General features: G+C 40.8%; 2 protein-coding genes across 5 annotated transcripts in view; one reads left to right on the plus strand and one right to left on the minus strand.

Annotated features, from left to right (window-relative positions):
• The first annotated feature begins 411 nt into the window (after positions 1-411).
• Positions 412-12,670, plus strand: MFSD9 (major facilitator superfamily domain containing 9). Of its 4 annotated transcripts, none has more exons than XM_062607015.1 (6): positions 412-601; positions 2,803-2,890; positions 4,633-4,676; positions 6,214-6,343; positions 8,100-8,309; positions 8,821-12,670. In XM_062607015.1, exons 1-6 carry the CDS (start codon positions 437-439, stop codon positions 9,609-9,611), a joined length of 1,428 nt encoding a protein of 475 aa, XP_062462999.1. In that variant the 5' UTR covers positions 412-436; the 3' UTR covers positions 9,612-12,670. The 4 variants fall into 4 exon arrangements, with proteins under 4 accessions (XP_062462999.1, XP_062463003.1, XP_062463000.1 ...); XM_062607019.1 differs by lacking the exon at positions 412-601 and adding an exon at positions 744-949; XM_062607016.1 differs by lacking the exon at positions 412-601 and adding an exon at positions 1,265-1,539.
• A 3,895-nt stretch (positions 12,671-16,565) lies between these two features.
• SLC9A2 (solute carrier family 9 member A2) overlaps positions 16,566-20,732 on the minus strand; it is a 33,920-nt gene continuing 29,753 nt past the window's right edge. Inside the window, exon 12 of the mRNA XM_062607034.1 lies at positions 16,566-19,029. Coding sequence (XP_062463018.1) covers positions 18,659-19,029 — 371 coding nt within the window. The 3' untranslated portion in view covers positions 16,566-18,658. The remainder of the gene's footprint in view (positions 19,030-20,732) is intronic.

The raw sequence follows: 20,732 nt of genomic DNA on the forward strand, positions 1-20,732 counted from the left end.
CCTGGCACCTGGCTGAATCCCATGAGGCCCAAGAGGCAGCAGTGAGGCATAGCCACTTTCCGCATGGATAAGGCAGGCTCGGCAATGCCCAGGTTCAAAAGTTGTATTTGTATAGCAACTAACAGAAAGGTGCAATGGGACAGTTACCACGCTCCCATTCCAAAGGCCCTCCACCCTATCTAGCTTTTCCTGCTTTCCTTCGAGCTCCAGGCCCTGAATACACAGGTTGCAAAACCCTCCACATAAGAAAACGCCAAGAAGGGCAAAGTCCTGCAGGGTAGCAGAGGAGGGGGCAAGGATCCTTATTCTTCCTCCTCGCCTGAAAAAGAGGAAACACGGAGAGTACGTCCATTAACACAACCACACCACCAAACTTTGCCACTTCCCCCCTACCCCATCACCTCCATGTTTACCCGCCGCGCCCCCCACACTGCGCATGCCCAGCGCCGCCGCTGCGGAGCGCCGGTCCGCGGCCGCATTTGGCCGGATGGAAGAGGAGGACGAGGATGGGGGCCGGGGAGCCTCGGAAAGCGCGGCGGCGGCTGCTGCTGCCGCAACGTCCGGCCGCTTTGTGCGGTGCCTTTACGCGGTGGGCTTCCTGGTAAGCGGAGAGGCGGGGTGCGGCTGCGGGGGTGTTCTTCCAGTGCGGCCTCCTTCGGGCAGCTCCGTTTGAGTAGGGAAATCCTCCCATCCCCACCTCGCAGGGCCCGCTGCTGGGCCCCGTGGCAGGAGCCGTGTTAGAGATGGGAGAAGGGCGATGGGCCCGTAGCTTGTTTCGGAGCCTAGAGGTCCCCTCGGGAGATGCTGCAAAGCCCGGGGACTGTCCCCATAGGCCCCCGTACTTTCCTCCCCGTGGCCTTTGCCGGGCTGAATCTCGCGGGCACCCTCGGACCCCGGCTGGTAGCGGTACCCCCGGCCCATTGCACGCCAGATCAGGCTTGGGTTTGAAGTACATCCCTTCACCTGCCTCCTTCTTGCAGTTCTAATGTTGGTAGTGGTATTGGTTGGTTGCTACTGTGTTGTCTTACCCGTGCAAACAGTCGTGCAGCTTCATACACGGATATGGTTTTCGTTCTGTAAATACAACGGAGTAGTTTAGCACCCTGACAGCTAAGTCTTGCCTTGTGCTTGTCAGAGCTGTTCTGTTTCCTTGAAATACCAGTGGCTGATGTAAATTAAAATAAGTTAAAAAGTCCATGCTTTTTCGGTGAGGGGAGGAGGGTGATTTTAGAGAAGGCTTGTATTCATGAGCCTCAGGAAAATGTTATTTAATGAATTTAAAACTAAAAGGTTTGACTTGGAAAATGAGTACAAAATGAGTATGACCGTGCACCGTGAAATGTGGATATATTGCCCAGCTTACCTTTAGGCTGGGACGTAGAAACAGTGCAGTTGATTTGTGTCCTGGAGCAAATATTCTAGGAAAGAGTGCATTTAGAATAAGCTTTGCTTCTTAGCTAACTTAAGTACCGTGGTTCTCCAATCCTGTAATAAGTGTGCTGACACTGAGCTGGAGTACACACTGAAATCAGTCAAGAAGTGAGTATCCTTTTAGAGGGTGCACCTTATGGTGAAATATCATAATGAAGAGCTGTTGCCTGTGACGCAAGCTTCCTGTAACCAGGCAAATACAGAGTATTTATTATTTGACCTAAGACATTATAGGTGAAATGAGAAATAACTACCCATCAGAGGATACTGGTTAGTAGGTCTTGCTCTACCTATATGCTTATAAAAGTCCAATACTGCCAGGATGTATTTGGAGACTTGGATGTCTCTATTGATGACCTGGACAAAGTCATTGAACCTCTCTTCAGGTTTGTAGAGGACACCTAAGATTGTGTCATTGAAGATCTTCATAAGTTGTGTGCTCTGTTTGCTGGAGCTAATATATTTAGTAATGATTCTAACCTTGTAAGCCTCAATTTCAACCATCAAAAGGTACTTAATGACAGCCTGTGAGAATTTACGTAGCAATGCACATTGTTACAGTTATTCAGGCTATGGGCTTTAAAGCCTTTTCAGCTTTCATACTTTTTCAGCTCAAGTAGTCCTTGATAAAAGGTGAGCTTACTCCACTAAGTCTGTAAGGTTCTGCTCTGATATAGGATATCATATACTGTGCCAGGTAATAGTAGCAAAAGAACTCCTGAGTTGATGTGGTTAGCTTAACAACAGTTGAAAAATCAAAAGGAGTAGGAGATTCTTCTACTGCTAAGGATGGGCAGTGACCTTTGCCCTCCTCTTACAAAACATTTATGACTTAAGCTTTGCTTCCCCCCCCCCCCCATGTGTCTGTCTTTTCAGTACATTTCTTAAATTATGCACAAAGACAGTAGGTAGGTTTAGATCTACCATAGCTTCATCCCATTGTGGATGAGAGCTAAAATACTGTAGATTTTACAAGTATACTGTCTTTGCCCAAATAAAAAACTATTTGTAGGCAATTGAAATTACAAACCACTTTGAATTTAAAATACTGGTACCAAGTACTTTTCTTGTGAAACAGATAAAGTTTAGTATATATTTAAGGAATATTTAAATATATATCTTAAAAATTACTGTATCTGACAGGGGAAAGAAGATTGCTGTTTCCATAGTTTTAACTCCTTTATGTGCTTTTGCAATTTTGTACATACTGAATGCATTTTAAAAGTTAGAACGTACCACATTGGCCAGAAAAGAATTCTTTTAATCTTCTACTGCTATGGAACTTTTTTAATATCGACTGTTACTAAGCCAGGTTGCCATCATCTTTGTAAACGTGATCATTTATGAAAACTTTTCCTGCCTTCTTTTCAGGATTTATTTGGTGTGAGCATGGTTGTTCCTTTGATGAACCTTCATATCAAATCTCTAGGAGCAAGTCATACAGTTGCTGGTATAATAGGTGAGTTGCAGTACTTGACTGATTTACTGAAGAATAAGATAATATGACCTGAATTATGCCTTACTGCAGTTTGGAAGTTGTAACATAATTCTTCCTTGCTAGTAGCATAATACAAAGTAAGGCCAATTTCCCAATAAAACTGCCATACTTTGTTAGATGCAAAGACCTGTCCAGACTTGCATGCTGACAGTGCTTGGGAAAGAGCAGTCTTGGAAAGAACAAGCAAGTCTTGCAGTAGTACTTGTGCAGGTGCTTTTTCAGCATCCAAGAATTCACAGCTCAGCAACTTTGTGAGCCAGAGGTGTTGCTTTTAGTTTTATTGTTATTTACAGGCTTTGCAAACAGTACTTCTGTAGCTGATTCTCCTGAGCTTTACAAAGCCTGTGATTGCTCCCTGTTTGATTAAATTTCTTGCAGCTGTCTTTTGGCAAAATATTTAATGTCTTTACTAGTGTTTACAAGTAAATTCTGAAAGTTTGGGATTTTATCTTAAAAAATAACTGATAATTTTTGTTGTTTGAAGTTCTTGTTTATATTTTATGGCTCTGTTGATGGTTTGTAATGATATTTTTTATAGCTATGTGGTTGACATGGGCTCTGTTATTCAGCTTTTTATTACCATCCTTTTTTATTTTGAATGAAATTTAGCACTTTTCATGAATAATTTGGGTTCTGTGCTGAGTTGAGTATTATTTTAAGCAGCAGTTCATCAAAAATGTGAGAAATAGTATGGCTTGTTTACTGATGGGTCTTGCCGTATCGTGGGAAAGCATCAGAGATGGAAAGTAGCTGTATGGTGAGCCTTATGACAAGTGCAAAAACTCCTGAAGGAGAAGGCATGTCAAGCCATTTTGCAGAGGTGAAAGCCATCCAGTTGGCCTTACACTTTACTGAACAAGAAAAATGGCCAGTACTTTATACTGACTTGTGTATAGTAGCAAATACCCTATGGAGGTGATTGCAGCAATGGAACCAGTGTAATTGGCAACGCAGAGGTAAACCCATTTGGGCTGCTGCACTGTGGCAAGATATCACTGCCTGGATGGAGAGCCTGGTGTTGAAGGTATGCCACATAGATGCTCATGTCCCAAAGAGCTGGGCCACTGAGGAACATCAGAACAACCAACAGGTGGATAAAGCTGCTGAGATTAAAGTGGCTCAAATGAATTTAGATCGGCAACATAAGGGTGAATTATTTTTAGCCCATGGTGGGCCCATGACACTTAAGGCCATCAAGGCAGAGATGCAACATACAGATGGGCTCATGATCAAGAGGTGGACTTAACAATGGACAGTATTGCCCAGGTCATTCATGGATGTGAAATGTGCTACAATTAAGCAAGCCAAGCAGCTAAAGCCTTTCTGGTGTGGAGGATAATGGCTGAAGTACAAATATGGGAAGGCCGGGCAGACTGACTGTATCACACTCCCACCGACCTGCCAAGGCAAGTGCCATGTGCTTACCATGGTGGAAGCAACCACCATGTCATTCTTGTGTCATGCTCAGGTCTCTCAAACTTACCCAGAAAGGTTCTGAGTTACTGTCTGAGCTTAAACTGTGAGAGTCCTTGGTTATGTGCTAAATTCTACCCTTGGTTTGTCCTGCTCCCTCTTCCTGTTATTCTAGTAAATTATTTCCAGAATGTCTTTCATGTTGCCCCATTTAAAATTTTGTGTGGTTTTCATTTTCTTAAAAATGAAGTTAAATTTTTAACGTTGTTAATTTTACTTGCTTGTTTTAGGATCTCTCTATGGTATAATGCAACTATTTTCCAGCACATTTGTGGTGAGTTCTAACACAGCATTTCTGAACATGTTGGTATTTCTATGGATTTTAAAGGGAAAAGGGGTGAGGTTAATAATAGCATTTCTTGATGTTTTGAAAACATTTATAGTCTTCATCTAAGCATTTTTACTTGAAGGATCTAGGTTTTAGTTTGCATGGAACATGTTTGTTTCATTTCTAGGAAATTGCCAGATTTTTCAGAACTAAATAGAATACGATCTTTGGTCAAAAACTAGAATCCAGATTTGGTCTCAAATACGTTACAGAGTATGTTGCAGTCACACAGGGTTCTTCTTCAATGTTGGTGCTAGTAAAGCTGGAGTTTCCTTCAGTGTGGTAGCCTGTCCAAAAAGCAGTCTCACAAGTCAGCTGTTCATGAGCTTGTTACCTAGAGTTTGCTTTGCCTGCTTGACAAGCAATGCCTTGTAATTTGTCATTTAAATTAATGTAATACATCTTTGAGCTTTGTTTGGTTTTGTTTTCTGTTAGCTGTTGATTTTTTATATCCTAATCTAAGCAAGAGTGCAGAGACTAAACCTCCTGAATGTATGCTTTACCTATCAATCCCTTAGATCCCTCCTTAGCCAGGAGCACCTTTAATATTGCCCTGATACCTCCTAGCCTTTTTAAGAGAAGAGACTTTGAGCATCTCATGAAAAAACTGTTTGGTATGCCACCTGTAATAATTTGCTTCTATGATCTTATGGCATTTTCTTTTGAACTGCAAGACCATTGCCTTCTTTCTCAAAAAAACCTGTTGCCTTTTTGGTATCAAGATGATTTACAAGAATCATAGAATAGTTAGGGTTGGAAAGGACCTTAAGATCATCTAGTTCCAACCCCCCTGCCATGGGCAGGGACACCTCACACTAAACCATCTCACCCAAGGCTTTGTCCAACCTGGTCTTGAACGCTGCCAGGGATGGAACTTTCACAACTTCCCTGGGCAACCCATTCCAGTGCCTCACCACCCTTAACAGGAAAGAATTTCCTCCTTATATCCAATTTAAACTTCCCCTGTTTAAGTTTGAACCCATTACCCCTTGTCCTGAAGAATGTTAAACGCAAGTTTACTGTTTGCCCTTCTCTTAATTACTCCCTGTCTGCACTCAGCTGACAAACTCCTCATAGCTAAGATCATTCGTTTTAGGATGCTCAACAAGTATCTAATACATTGCAACCATTGATGCAAACAAATATTAGTGGTTGGTTGTAATAACATTTTCAGAGTGCCCTTACTACTACTATTTCATGATGTATATTGCAGGACTGTACTTTTAAAAGAGGAAAATTATTTTTTAAAAAGCTCTATGCATGACATTAAATGGAATCATAGTTTCAGCAGGTGCACTGGTGGCAGGACAGAACTCTGCTTGTGACTTCAGGAATTTAATCACTTAGTTGTGTAATAAACTTATTAAGCTTTCATTGACAGTCCTTTCATCTCTTTTCTCAGTTTAATTTAGAAGTATTGGTTGTTCACTGTACATAGTTAAGTGTTTTAAAAAGCTAATCTTAATTTCCTGATTTGTGAAAGGGCTGCTGGAGTGATATAGTAGGAAGACGGTATTCCCTGCTTGCTTGTATTCTTCTCAGTGCTCTGGGTTACTTCGTTCTTGGAGCATCCACCACTGTGTTCCTGTTTGCCATTTCTAGGGTGCCTGTAGGTGAGTAAACACATGGGATTTTGGAGTTTAAATTCCCCATAGTTGCAGTTTGAGAATTACTACTAGGAAAAACATGGTATGTAGATGGCTACATAGCATCATCACCCAGCAGTACCAACCTTAGTAACTGAAAAATCTCCACAAATCAAGTATTCTCGTGACCTTTTTCTGAAAGTAACTTGAAATGTTGTTGTGGTTTAACCCAGCAGGCAGCTAAGAACACCACTCACACACATAGCTGTATAGGGGAGAAAATCAGGCGGGGGGAGAGGGGGTGGGAGAGGAGGGAGAATGTAAAATTTGTGGGTTGAGATAAAGACAGTTTAATAGGACTGAAAAGGAAGCAAAATAATAATACACAAAACAAGTCATGCACAATACAATTGCTCACAACCAGCCGACTGATGTGCAGCCAGTTCATGAGCAGTGGTCCCTAGCCAGCTTTCTTCCTACTTTATGTCCTGAGCATGACATCACATGTTATGGAATATCCCTTTGGGCGATTGGGGTCAGCTGTCCTCTCTGTACCCCCTCCTAACTTCTTGTGCTCCTCAACCTATTCACTGAGGGGCACTCAAGGTGGGGTGAAAAGCTGAAGAGGCCTTTACTTAGTGCAAACTAAAACCTCAATGTGTTATCCACATTATTCTCATCCTAGAGCCAAAATACAGCACTGTACCAGCTACTAGGAAGAAATGAACTCTACCCAACTGAAACCAGGTTAACTGTATATTCAACAACTGTCACAACTTTTATGCCACCTTGAATGGCTGAATTATATGAGGAGTATAGCAATACTTTGAAAGAGGCTATTGTAAGTTTAGTCATAACAGGTACACAACATACCAGGTAACTGCTGGAAATCTTGACCTGCATTTGCAGTAGAGAACAGAATTACATGCATTACTGTTTCTTCTCTTGCTGAAAATATACCTCAAAGTGACACTACAGTATTTGGCTGAAATTTTATGTCACTGCTTCAACAGAATATGTTCTGCAGAAGTGTGTATGTTTGCAGCACAGTTTGTGCCAGGGTTCATTTCAGAGTTCTTAAAATAATCAAACACCTATTGCCTATATTCTGTCATAATAAGCATTGCTATTACTTCGAACACATCTACTAAAGGCCACTTTTATGGCCCATAGTTTTGATTCAGGAGCTGTTAATATTTAAAGACAATTTGCTAATGAATTATTTAATTGATACTTGACTGCTTAGTAGAAATAATACTTCTAAATCCTAGTAGCACTGTGACAGCATTGCCCTGGTCAGAGGGAAGGAATGTAAAAGATAGCATTATTAATATTCCTGCAGTCTGCTTACCCTTCTGTGCCCTTCTTCTGCCACCCACTAGTTTCCCATAGAAATTGGTGTGTTACAATCCTGGAAATCTTCATACTCAGCAAAGTTGGTACAGAGCTATGTTCATATTCAGGCAAGCTGTTCCTACCTCACCATTAACCATCCACAAGTTGCTATTGTAGTGGCTATTTTATTCCTAGTGTGCTTCAACACTCAGCTTAGTTACTTCTCCTTTCAGCAGGGCTGTAGGAGCATAACTTTGAGCAGAGGCATGAACTGGTTGCCTTGATCAAAATCACCTAAGCCAAATCCTTGAACAGCCAGGATGGCAGCTGCAGGACTCTAGCATACCAGTCATGTAGATTTTGACCACTGATATTTCAGATAGCTTCTGTCATTTTTAATCTTTTGGACTGAGCAATATATGTTTATTTTGTTTATATTACATTGCAGGTATCTTCAAACACACACTCTCAATCTCTAAAGCTCTCCTTTCCGACTTGGTTTCTGAGCGAGACCGCCCTTTAGTGATGGGACGCTTCAATGCAGCCTCCAGTGTGGGCTTCATTCTGGGGCCTGTTGTTGGCGGCTACCTGACAGAGCTGAAAGATGGCTTTTATCAAACATCCTTCCTCTGTGCCTGTATCTTCCTTCTGAATGCTGGTAAGTTGTGTGCCATATTTTGCATCTTGGGTGCCTTCATTCCTCACTTTTGTGTTTTTACACTATTTCTAATACCTTGTATTCATAGTGTGTTTATCATATATGGCATACATGTTCTGTCTACCAGTATTACCCTTTGAATTTGAACCTATGTGGAAGGGTGGCAGTTTTGAAACAGTTAACCTCCAGGTGCTTCTCCTTTGTATTCTATGTATCACTTTTACATTCAGATACAGGAAGACCAGAAATCAGCTTTAGCCTTTAGATCTGTTTATATGTTGTGAGTGTGGCATCTTGGTGTATTTCTTCCTTGCTTGCACTGCATTTAAAATTGAACTGATACTGTGAATAGCACTAGACTTAATCTTTGAAAATTTTTAAAGTGAAATGACTGTTAAGTCATTTTTAAACTTTGATCTTTACACTGAGTACATGGTTACAATCAAGCTAATGTCTTCCAAGTAAAATTAATGCAATTGAATAAAATCAGCTAATTTCTTGATCTGTATAGGTCTTGTCTGGATGTTACCCTGGAGTGAAGAAAACACTGGCAATAGGGAATGTCAACAAGGAAAAAAAGGAACAGACAGCTTCTCAGCAAAGGCAAATCATGACCTGCACTTGAAATCGGCAACTAATGGAGCCGTGGCAAGCAACAGTCTTTTCCAGTCTCCATGGATCCAAGTTACAGCAGTGCTGAAGAGGATTAAAGGAATCGCGTGCTCTGATCTGTGGGATATATTTTTAGTGCGGTTGCTGATGTCTGTTGCTATACTGCTGTACTACAGTAATTTTAGCCTGGCCTTGGAGGAGAGATTTGGGCTGAAACCCTTGTTTGCTGGATACCTAATGAGCTATAGCAGTGCACTTGGAGTCCTGGCTGGTTGTCTGCTCGGACCAATAACAAGACTCTATCAGCACAATACATACAGAATTTTGTTGCACTCTAGCACTCTTACCTGCACATTGATTCTCCTGTATGCTTCAGCACGGAGCATATGGTTGGTCATTTTGTCTTCCACATTCTTAGCCTTTTCAACTACTATAGGTCGTACTTGTATCATTGATCTTGAGTTGACCATTGGTGGGAATGAGGCCAGTGGTACGCTCCTAGGTGTTGGACAGTCGGTGACATCAGTGGGACGTATACTTGCCCCACTCCTTTCTGGAATTGCTCAGGAGTTCAGTCCCTGTGGCCCTCCAAGTCTAGGGGTTGGACTAGCTTTAGCAGCTATTTTGATAATGAATGCAAACAAACAAAAATACTGTAGCCATGGAAATGTGAAGTTAAAAAATCAGTAGTTGCAAATTTGGATTGCATAGATGTACCTCAAAGGAGAAGCAAAGTGAATCAACCTGAGGTGGTGCTTAACACTTGCCAGACTTGTACAATAGTAACAGGATCTTTTAAGAGGGCACATTAAGTGCTTACAAATATTTCTGCTGCAGGAATGTTAAATCTAGACAAATGTTATTCTAACTGGTACCACTACAACACTTGTGAGGGGGACAGGTGTTGCTGTATTGTACTGGCTGGGATTTTTTTACAGATTTTTAACCTTTTTGGAGGGAAAAAAGGAATGACATGAAATAACACAAATCCTGCTTGTAGCTCACATTTGGAACAGTGTTTATATTGATAATTGTTGGAAGACAGAAATTGATTCTGATTATTTACTTGAGATTTTTTATTATTTAATCAGAAGGAAAACTTGTAATACAGCTCGTTAGCCTTAATTTCTTATGCTGTGGTCTGCTGCCATTTGTCTGCCATGACGGTAGCTTAATTACCAGCATGCTTGTTTATGTGATTTTATTAAGCATACTTTGTCTACAAAATTTGCTGCTCAGCAGGATTAGGCACTTTGGAGTGGCCATCTGACTGTGCCGATGCCTGCTCTTTCCCAGGTAACAGAGCTGGTTATATGCTAACTTTATATATTAGAAGGCCTAAAATGGATAATTTTAGAATAATACGGGGCCATTCAGGCTGAAACTGAGACCAAATGTAAGCTTTATTGAAACTTGAAGTGGTGGTTTCTGTTTAGTAATAACTTCTGCTGAACAATTTTATCATCAATTATTTGTTAGTATTTCCTGTGCAATTTTTCTACCTTCATTTTAAGAATAAATTTGCTATGACTATTAAAGGTGTACTGAAGCAACTAGCAGTAGTTTGTGGAACTAGATGAATGCATTTTCTCATATCTCTGGAAGCATAAGTGACATTTCAGTGACAAGAGAAAAACTGGTATAATTGTTGGTATTATGGTCTTCATTCGTCTACACCACTGAACTAATGAGAGGTTACTCTCAGAACTATACAATGAGTTGTGGCACTCTCCTGTGTTTAATGTTCAAGCTCACATTACTTACCAGTCACCACTGCTTGCATTGCATTTGAAACATAAAAAAAAATGTATTTTGCACTGATAACATTCCATATGCTTTCCCTCCTATTACTCAATGAAAGTATGAAGTCAACTATGTGTAATTTTGGGTTTGGTTTGTTGGGGTTTTTTTGTTATTAAAAATCAGTTATGTCCTTAAATGCATCCATGTAAATAATGTTGCTGCTTCAGAACAGTCATAGATGGTGTTTTGCATTTTTTTTATTTTTATTTTCTTTACCTTTTCCAGTGCATGTTATTATTTAAACTGTTGTTGAAACCTCAGTGAAACCAGTGGCAGAACCTTAGGGCTACATTTAGAACTCTGAGTTGGTTTAATTGTATATATTGACATAATAAGTATGCCTTATTAATGCTGTGATTTTAGTACATATTCTCAGAGTTCCTCATTATGATAACCTGTGTTTCATTTCTCCCTATGAATGTGAGGCATTTTCAAGTGTCTTATTTCTTCTTGCTTGGTAGATGCCCCAAGACATTCTTTCCCTAAATTTCCTAATTTTTTTATTTTTTTTTTTTTTTACCTAAACCCATCTTTATGTAAGTCAGGGACTTTTGTTTTGAAACTACAGAAGGGGCTAAAGGAGAAGGACAGGAAAAAAAAACCTCAAAAAATAATATATGTGAAAGATTGAGTAATTTTCCTTACACTTGTTGGTTATGTGAGGTTTACATTTACCCTTCTAAGTTGCTGCAGTGATTAAAGCTGAATTCTGTAAACACCATAAAATTCAGTTTATAGTACCATGTACAGCTGCCTGAATATTGCTTATAAAAGCTTCAAAAACTCACTGGTTTTGTTTATACATAACTGAAAAATGTGCTTTCCATGATCTGCAGATATTTTTGTTTTCTTTTGAAAAAAGTTCTCCATATAAGCTAGTTAAAAAATGGAATTAAATAATGAAATTAAGAAATCTATGGAAGGCTGGTCTAAGGGAGATGTTGCCACTGATGTTACAGAAGTTTTTTCTTGTAGGCCAGAATGATTTCTGAAGTGCTGCAGAAACATTTCTTCTTTGTTAAGCCTAAGTTACAGAGAAGTTGCACTACTTTCTTTCTCTTACAATTTTTTTAAGGAATAGAAATAAAACAAAGGCATTCCACATCTATAATTTTGTCTCTGTTTGTTGTCCTGTCCTCTGTTCAATCTACAGCACAAGTCGGTATGATATGCAGGTGTTTTATTTTTTTTTCTTCAAGCTGTTCCTTCAAATGATCATTTGAATCTGCCTGCTTTTCACATAAAAGGCATAGGAGTTAAGGATTCAACCAAGAAGTGGTTTGACAGTATATGAAAAAGAAGTGAGAGAAAATAGAGAACCCACCAGTTCTGAGACAGCATACTTAAAACTACTGTTCTAGTGGCTGTTTGGATCCCTTGTGCTGCCTCTTAGTTGCCATAACTGTGCAAGTTCTGAGAGTGATAAGTAAATGACATCCCTGGAGATGAGATGTGATTTCCCCTTTTAAATTGAGGGAGGAGCAGTTGCAACTATTTTTGGCTACAGTCTAGTGGGTTTTATTGAATTGCTCAGCAGTTCCTTGAATCCAGTTGTGGTATCTGAAGACTAACAAAACAGATCTGAATATGGACTAAAGAAAAAAGTTTCTATCTGCAAATCACTGCAAACAAAGGTTTTTCTCTTGCTTGCTGTTTCTGTTAAGTTTCGGATTGGTTTTCTTGAGCTTGTTAGGGTTATTTCTGCTTTTTACCTTTGGAAATTTCCACTTTTTTAACAGTGACTACTTTTCTGACCTTTATGATCAACTGATGTTAAAGAGGCTGTGAATACAATGTAATAATTTGTTTCTGTAAAACAGCTGGTAGCATATGATATGTACTGATTTTGTTGCTTTTAAATGATTAAGCAAATGTAAGGTTTATTCGTGTTGATGTATGCTGCATACATTTGAAGAGATCCTTTATAAACACACCAATTCTTGTCCTGCGTCTTGCCCTGTTTTCTCTGAATTTCCTCACCGCAGCACCATCACAGAGGTCAGTACCATTCTTGTTTTCTGAGAACAAGCTGACTAGTGAGCATATAATGAGCAACAAAACAGGACAGGTATTGCTTACTAACTGGCTTGCTCATAACTTCAGGCACTCCATAATGCTATATCTCACGTTCCAGCTGATGGGAATCTCTGTGCGTATGTTCAGGAGCTGCTAGCCCCCATTTCACCACAGGTGGAATTACTCCTTTGTAGATGATGCTTCGTATCTTGGCACTTTGGGATTTGAAAACCCATGACTCAACCGTACTGTTACTGCTAGAATTGTAAACACTTACAAAGAGCTGATCATTAATCTTGTAAGGAGTATATTAGAGCCTGAACTTTGAGAGTGAAATGATTGTGAGTAAAGCTTAGCTTGCCTTAGGAACCTGGGCAGGGCTAAGGGCAATGGTGGCTGCACGCCCGCCCCCCCCCCCCCGTATGGAGCACCAGTCCTTAGGGAGCACCAGCAACCAGGAGCACCACCCACAGGGTGGGCAATCAGCAAAGGTGTGGTGCAGCAGTTTGGGTGGCAGCTGAAGCCCTGCCAGCTCTACCAGGGAGCAGTGGTATCAACCTGGCAGAAAGCCATGACCCCTGAGCTCTGCACCCACCACAGCTGACACAGCTGCTCGGGCAGAGCTCTGGGGGGAACTGAAGGTTCCTGGCTGTGGTGTGTGCTCTATGGTACTATCAGATGGCAGAAGTGAGCACACCTACAAGGAGGCATGACAGGTACAGGAACTTACAGCTGCAGGAGGAGGTGAGTAGGTTGCGGAGTATCAGGGAGAACGAGACAGGGAGACTACTGGAATCACACTCTACTTTCCCTGAGACGTGCCCAGCAGCCAGACGGGACACGATACGGAGGATTCCCTATCTTTTCTCTGCCTGGTTGAACACAGTGACATAAGGGATAGGGGGCAGTGGTGACAAGTTCCTGCCTAGCACAGCAGGTGTATCTCCTCCCTCACTGCCCCACCTTCCCAGGGGCCCTTGCACAATAGGTATGAGGCTCTGCAAGTGGAACTGAAAAACAATGAGGACAATGGTTCATCTAGGGTGGAGGTGTCACCGAGGTTAAGTCAGTCTACAACCTGCTCCCATAAAGAAAAGATAGGTCATTGTCATAGGAGACTCCCTTCTGAGGGGAACAGAAGGCCCAAAACTCAGACTGATCCACTTCTTTGGGAAGTCTGCTGTCTCCCTGCAACCCAGGTTAAATGTGAGATGGGGAAGCTTCCTACCTTGGTACAGCCCTCAGATTATTATCGGATTTTTCAGGTAGGTAGCAATAAAGACTTGGAAAAAGAAGTCTGAAGGCAATCAAGAAGACTTCGTGGCCTTGGGACAACAGGTTAAAGAATCAGGAGCACAAGCAGTGCTTTCTTCTATGCCTCCAGTTGCAGGGAATGATGATGGGAGAAACAAGAAGAGCCATCAGATCAATGCCTGGCTCCAAGCCTGGTGTCACTGGCAGAATTTGGGGGTTTTTGATCATGGGTATCAATTTGCACGACACCAGGCCTGCTGGTGTTGGTGAAGGATGGGGTACCCCTTCCTTGTCTCAAAGGGGGAACAGGATCTTTGCACAGGAGTTTGCAGGGCTCATGGAAATAAACTAGATTTAAAGGGGGAAAGGGATAAAAACAGGCTCACTAGAGATAAGCCTGGGGGCACCACACCTATGTTTGAGGGACAACATGCTAGTGAGGCCCTTTGGACTGCTGTACCAGTGGAGGTGGGGGATGGAGATCCACTTGGCATCATAAAACACAAGGGTTATTGATGTGTCAGAAACCACAGAAGTGCCTGAGAATGATCACATAGGAATTAGAGCTTCTCCCCATAAAAAGGTGGTGGGATCCATAGCCCAACTGAAGTGCATGCACACCAATGCACACAGCATACACAACAAACAGGAGGAGCTGGAAGTCATTGTGCAGCTGTGGAAAACTATTATAGATGCCATCATGGAAACATGGGGGGATGACTGCTAAATTGAGGGATAACATCTGAGAGGAATAAATCTCTCCCAGATTTAAACATAACATGAATCAGGTATTCCATGACCTCTGTCCACTGCGTCCTGAAGCAGTTTCTCCTTCTCACGCTTGGGTTTGATACCCTCTGTTTTCCGGCCTGAGCCTCCCATCTATTGTTGGCCTGGCTGGGGCCGTGTATTGCAGATACCATGCTTTATGTACATTCACAAGCCTATCTTTATAGGATCAGACCTCTTGTAGTACAAAAAGCATTCCTCCAGCCAATTTCAAAACACTTCATCTTTTCTTCAGGATGTAGGGGATGTTGGTAGAACTTGGACAATTTTGGAAATAGTGTCCAGCTGAAGCATTTCTTCAGCAGTGTCAGCCTTACAATGCCGCTGGTGTCTGGATTTGGTGGACTTGGCATCTCTTGAAAAACGCAGTGCAGGCTGCAGTGTGTTTGCTCCCAGAGACGCTAACATACCCTTCATAACAGCATGCACGTTATTTTGGCCAAATTTTAAACTTTGTTTCTCCATGTGATTTCTATGTGGCTTCAGTTGAGAAGAATATCAAGTTTCTAAATTGCTATGCAGCATGGTTTTCTTTTGTTGAACACCTGTGGTTTCAGTAGAGTTTGCAGCATACTTTAGTACCAAGTAGTAAAGCCCTCAAGATTTTGCCTTTTATGGCAAGTTATTCTCATTTTCTCTTTCAAATATCTGCTTAAAACACATAACTGGATGTCTATCATCTAATCTGTAGCCCTTCCTGTACCTACTTTCTTAGGTATATTTATATTAACTTTCAATTTATAGGGCTTTTAGCAGGCGAAGGGTGAAAGAAATCCTTGGAAAACCCTAATTCAGTGTAACATATACATTCCTACTGCACCTAAAACTGGAAAATTGGACACTGTGCTTCCTTCAAAAGGCAATAAAATCTCAGTACTACACAGTGTATTGGCGAGTCCATCTGGAAACAAAAAAGAATTGTATGTGGATTTGGCAAGTTTCCCTGTCACTGTTGGAGATGTGGTTTCCTGAAAAACACGTTTCCAGTCAATACATGACTTTCTCCATCAGATGGTGCTCGAGGACAGATTTATTTGGCATTTTATTCTTCAGCAGACAAACTCTCATTAATACAACAGAAAGGAAGTCTCCTCTGAGAGCTAAAGTTAGATAGGCTTTTAGAAAGATCAGAAAGTGCTATTGATCTTGTTTTTCTTTTGCAGGATAGGAAAAGGCAAACCCCTGACTCAAACCAGAGCAAGAGTTGAATGAGGAGGGTGACCTGGGACACAGACTGCGTCACCTGCTGCTGTCATTGCTACTGAAAAGGAGAACACCCAGGAAAGCAGTTCTCAGAGGTGGTGAGGGTCTAGACCAGCGCTAGCGGAAAAGAGCCTGAAAAAGGTGGGAAGAGCAGAAGTAGGGAAGGGAGAGAGCACTTGCAAGGAGACTTGTAATTCTGCTTCACTGCATAACCATGCTGGATATCTGCCTTGATACTTGTATTCTGTGGATCTCAAAGTGCTCTTTAAAGGTAACAATGTGCTAGCGTGTTTCGAAGCACCAGGAACTTATGACCATATTTGATAAAAACAACCTCCAATTTGATCTGCTTGTGCTATGGGACATTCACTTTAAGTACCAGTGATCTGAGCATGCACTGTACTAATGGACAACCAGCAAAGCAGTAAGGTTGCTGAAACCTACGTTCGATATTTAAACTTGTGCCATAAAAAATGACAACCATTTGAAAAAAGGCAGCTTTCCCCAGATATAAGCCAATTGCTTGGTCATTGCCAGTATATGAATGAGAAAACTCCAGAGGGAGTAAAATAAATGCTGATGTACAACATTATACATTTATTTATTTGGTCAGATTTCAGATGGGCCTGATATAAAACATCTAAACAGTCTGATATGCAAGGAGGATGTGGTTTCAAAACTGAAATCCAAACTCAAGGTTTTTTTCTTATTCAGAAATTAAGATCATCCTGATAATGCAGTGACAGAGGACTTGCTGACAATTTTACTGATGAAGCATGTTTTCCTGTTGCAAGACAAATTTAAATTTGTTTTTAAGGCTTGTTGGCTTTGTTTGAACCCAGTTTTATTTCCCTACAGGAGATGAATATTGTCTTCTATAAAAATCATTTGTTGAAAAGAGCCATGAACATTTGACTGAGATTTCAAGGGTTCACACAGCCATCCCTCTGCAGCTCAGACTTCGCATTTGACACACAGCAGAAACTTCCATAGCTGGAACAGAGGAAAAAGACTAAAAGACCTGTGCCAATAAAAGAGTTTAGGAAGGTCTGACATTTCAAATACATATATGAAATAAATATTCTGGAAAAGCTGTTAGAAAAAGGAAAGTCTTAAACCCACATTATAAAACTAAGTCATCAACCCCACCCACAAACATTTGAAAGAAATCTACCCTGTGATTTCAAAAGGAAATTCTGATTTTTAATAGTTATTTCAAAACAAGCTTAAATAAAAAATCTTATTGCCCACAGATTTAGAAATGTGCTAATGAAAAAGAAAAGTTATGATTTCACAGTGTACATTCTTCAATGAAAGTTATCAATCTTGTAACAAATAGAATGAAAATGATTTCTGCATTCTGCTGAAATGTGTATCTGTGCTAAAGCAAGCTCAAAACTTAAGACAGATTAAGTGGGACAGAAAGTGCAAATTCCTGAGAGCTACAGTTAAGTATCATTTATTTTAATGCACCCTCCCTTCCCATATGCACTCAAACGGCAGTCATTTACACTAGGATGAAGAAGTCCGTGTTTCTTCTGGGTGTTATTAAGGTGCTCAGTGACTTCAACTGATTCCAGGGCCCCACTGTGCTACTTTTCTGTACAAACAAATCAGATGGAACACTTTTGTTCCTTAGAGTGTATAGCTCAGACAAAGAAAAGATTATCTTTTCCCTTTTACAGATGAGAAAACAAAAAGCAAAACAAGTTGACCAGGATCACAAGCGTGAGTTTAAGAGCTTTCTTGAGCCTCAGTGGTCCCTGACTCAAACAGACTGCTTGCTTTGTCTACATGCAGCACTTTGCAACTATTCTACTGCTGGGCTTGCACTGCAACCAAGAAACTAAGGTGCAAAAAGCTGTTTTTAATAAGTACATTATTTATCTGCTTGAAGTTTTCTCTTTTTAGGGCTTCTGGTGCCCTGCTAGGTGCTCTCAGCTTTTGTTGACATTACTGAAAGTCAGATTTCCTTTGGTGATCCTCAGTACCTTTCAAAGGTAACATATTGCCAAAAATTCAGGAAGTAAAAGTTCAAGCTATTCAGGTCTTGTCTCTGTTACAGCTCTTTTCTATAAACTGTATTTGCAGTCCTGCTTCTACAGCTTATTCCTTCTCTTCTTCCTCTTTTGCTGCATCACAGCTCTTCAAACAAACTGCACTTCAGGAATATATTTATTCTTCTTATGAAGTCTATACGATAGGTGCATTGTGCATTTTCAGTGTTACTCATAATAAAGCTCTGGTTAAAACAAGTATTATTTGATTATAAATAAAATCTGAAATGATACAATTTTTTTTTTTAAGAATCCATTCATCACCAGACTTTCAACAATGATTTTCAGTGGATAACTGGGTATTGAACAGCACGACTTGGTTCCACAAGAAATGATGTGATAAGGCACATTTCCATCCTGTCCTAATAGTGGAAATAAAGTAATTAAAGCATTGCCATAAGTTATTTATAAAAAGAGATTGTTTTTATATCTTCAGCTTTGCAGTTGCTCCAGTACTCCTTTCACTTAGTTGATGGCATTGACTTTACCCAATGGAAGTGGTCAGATCCACATTGAGGCTTTTTTTCTTTTTTAATGGCTCCCATAGTCTGATCAGATAGAATCCTAATTTGACACATCCGTGGTTTATTACCAATAGTTTTCTTTTTACCATGTTCAGTATGGCTGGTTCTCAGGCTTGTTTCTCTGCCTCTCCCCTTGCGATGCCTGCCTAACTAACCGCGGTGGTGGCACAGGTCTTGCTGACCCATGGTCTGCAGTCAGATCTTCCCTGCTCAAAGTGCCAAATCTTGGTCTCGTCAGCAGTGGCTGCCTGAACCCAATGGATGGCTGAGGCAAGGCACTTGGCTCCTGCTGCTCTCCTCGTCCATCCTGGCTCCCGTCAACTTCATTCTTCCACTCCACCCTAAACTCAGGCAGTGGCCTCTGCTGTCTCAGTCTCTGGTCTCTCAAGATTTTCCCTGCTCTGGGTCTTAGATTGAGCACTGTGGTAGCAGCATCCATCTCAGAGTCGCTGCTGTCACCCACTGTTAATGGAAAACAAAATTAAAGTTTTAGGTGCAGAATATTACTGTTTCAGGAATATCTGGAAAACAGTATTCTGAGCACTAGCAGCCATAGAAGAATGATTCTCTATGTTTCCTAAGTACAGTGCTTTCTGATTAGACTGGTAATAGGCAGTTAACTCTGCCAGGACAGAGGATAGATTTGACTTACAAATATCCTTCCCCTCAAAACTGTGCTCTTTAGAAAGCCCTTACTCAGCTGCTCCTTAATCACCAGGTGCCCCTCCCTGTTTGAGTTGACATTTCCCCAGTTCTGGCTCTGGACATGGAAAAACTGGACATGCCTCTCTGAGCTACCTGGCTTCTAGTCCCTGCTGATGTCCAAGCAGGATACAAAATTAAGATTTCTCACCCTCATATACCATGAAATCTAATCTGAGGCTTTTCCAGAGCACAACATGTACAGGGGATCTAGAAAGCTGAATTTGGAAAAGGAGTGTCTATATTCCACTGAGCAAAGGATCTCCCCAGGTCAGTGTACAGACGGGAGGAAACACCCTGTCCTTAATACCCCTGAATGTACTGTATCAAAGAAAATCCACAGGGCAAATCTCACAAGTTGAAAGTGCAGCAGACTCCTTCACCCCCTCACAGCAGGGCAGAAAATGGTCAAGAGAAAGCTGGCATAATCATTAAGCTGGCATAAAGGCTCTAGGGCTCTAAAATGACCACTATTGGGTAAACCAAGCTGACAACTTTCTGGATGTGCACATGTACATGTTTTCCACAACAGACTTATTTTAAATTGATAAACATCTTAACCAAAACTTGCACACTTCAGTCATTTGATATCCATTTTAACAATCATTTATGACTGCCTCAGTTCTATTCTTAGACTTAAGTCAGATATGATGTTTTAAATATAGCAAAGCAAAGACTTGTGTACTGTGCAACTGTCAAAAGAACGTCTTCCATTGGTAGCCTACATTTTATTTCTTTTAGAAAGGTGAGGAAGAGGTCAAAAAAATGTATCACCACATAATTGTCCATTCACCCAGATAATTATATATCAAGGAGGTTCTTTGTCAGATTGTTTTTGCAGGCCTTTTCCCCCTAAATATGTCAAATAATGTATTTTTTGACAATTGAATAATCTGGAGGCACATTTCCTCTTTAATTCTAGGTGACAGTAGGTGACCTCTGCAGACATAACTACAGAATAAAAGGCATTCTACATTGAGGAGAGCAAAAATGTAATTATTAACAGACAAAAGCATGGTTATTGCTCAATTAATTTGAAAAAGTGGAAAATATTGGGGTGGGGATCAGGAAATTTTTGTGACTGTGCAGAGATTTAATCTTCCCAGCAAGAGATCTTGATGGTTGCTTGTCACGAAAGGAAGCACTCCTGAGGAGTGCATGGCAATGCAACCAGTAATAATCAAAAGTAATATATAGAACTGGGCAAAGTTTTCACATCAAATGGTTGCCTTAGTTTTCTTTTTTGTTGTTGTTATTAGAATTCAAGAACTCCAATATAAAACATTTGTGAGTTTAGGCAGAAAAAATAATATAACGTGTTGGTAGTACACCACAGCATTTTGAGAATTTCTTCATGAGAACTACAAACCAGATCTCATGTCCTCATTCTCCTCTCTGGTTTGGTTCTCAGAGCACTCTCCTTTACCCTGACCCCTGTGAGAAAAGAAACCAAATAAGCCTAT

This window comes from Pezoporus occidentalis, unplaced genomic scaffold, assembly GCF_034315485.1.
Source record: "Pezoporus occidentalis ecotype Australia unplaced genomic scaffold, CSIRO_AGI_Poc_V1 ctg99, whole genome shotgun sequence".
Lineage (NCBI taxonomy): Eukaryota > Metazoa > Chordata > Aves > Psittaciformes > Psittacidae > Pezoporus > Pezoporus occidentalis.

What these genes read in the sequence shown, in the direction of transcription:
- MFSD9 (XM_062607015.1), top strand. Translation starts at nt 437, where the DNA reads ATGCCCAGCGCCGCCGCTGCGGAGCGCCGGTCCGCGGCCGCATTTGGC. An exon ending in CATTTCTAGGGTGCCTGTAG is followed by an intron (nt 6,344 to 8,099) that starts GTGAGTAAACAC and finishes ATTACATTGCAG; the next exon opens with GTATCTTCAAACACACACTC. An exon ending in TATCTTCCTTCTGAATGCTG is followed by an intron (nt 8,310 to 8,820) that starts GTAAGTTGTGTG and finishes TGATCTGTATAG; the next exon opens with GTCTTGTCTGGATGTTACCC.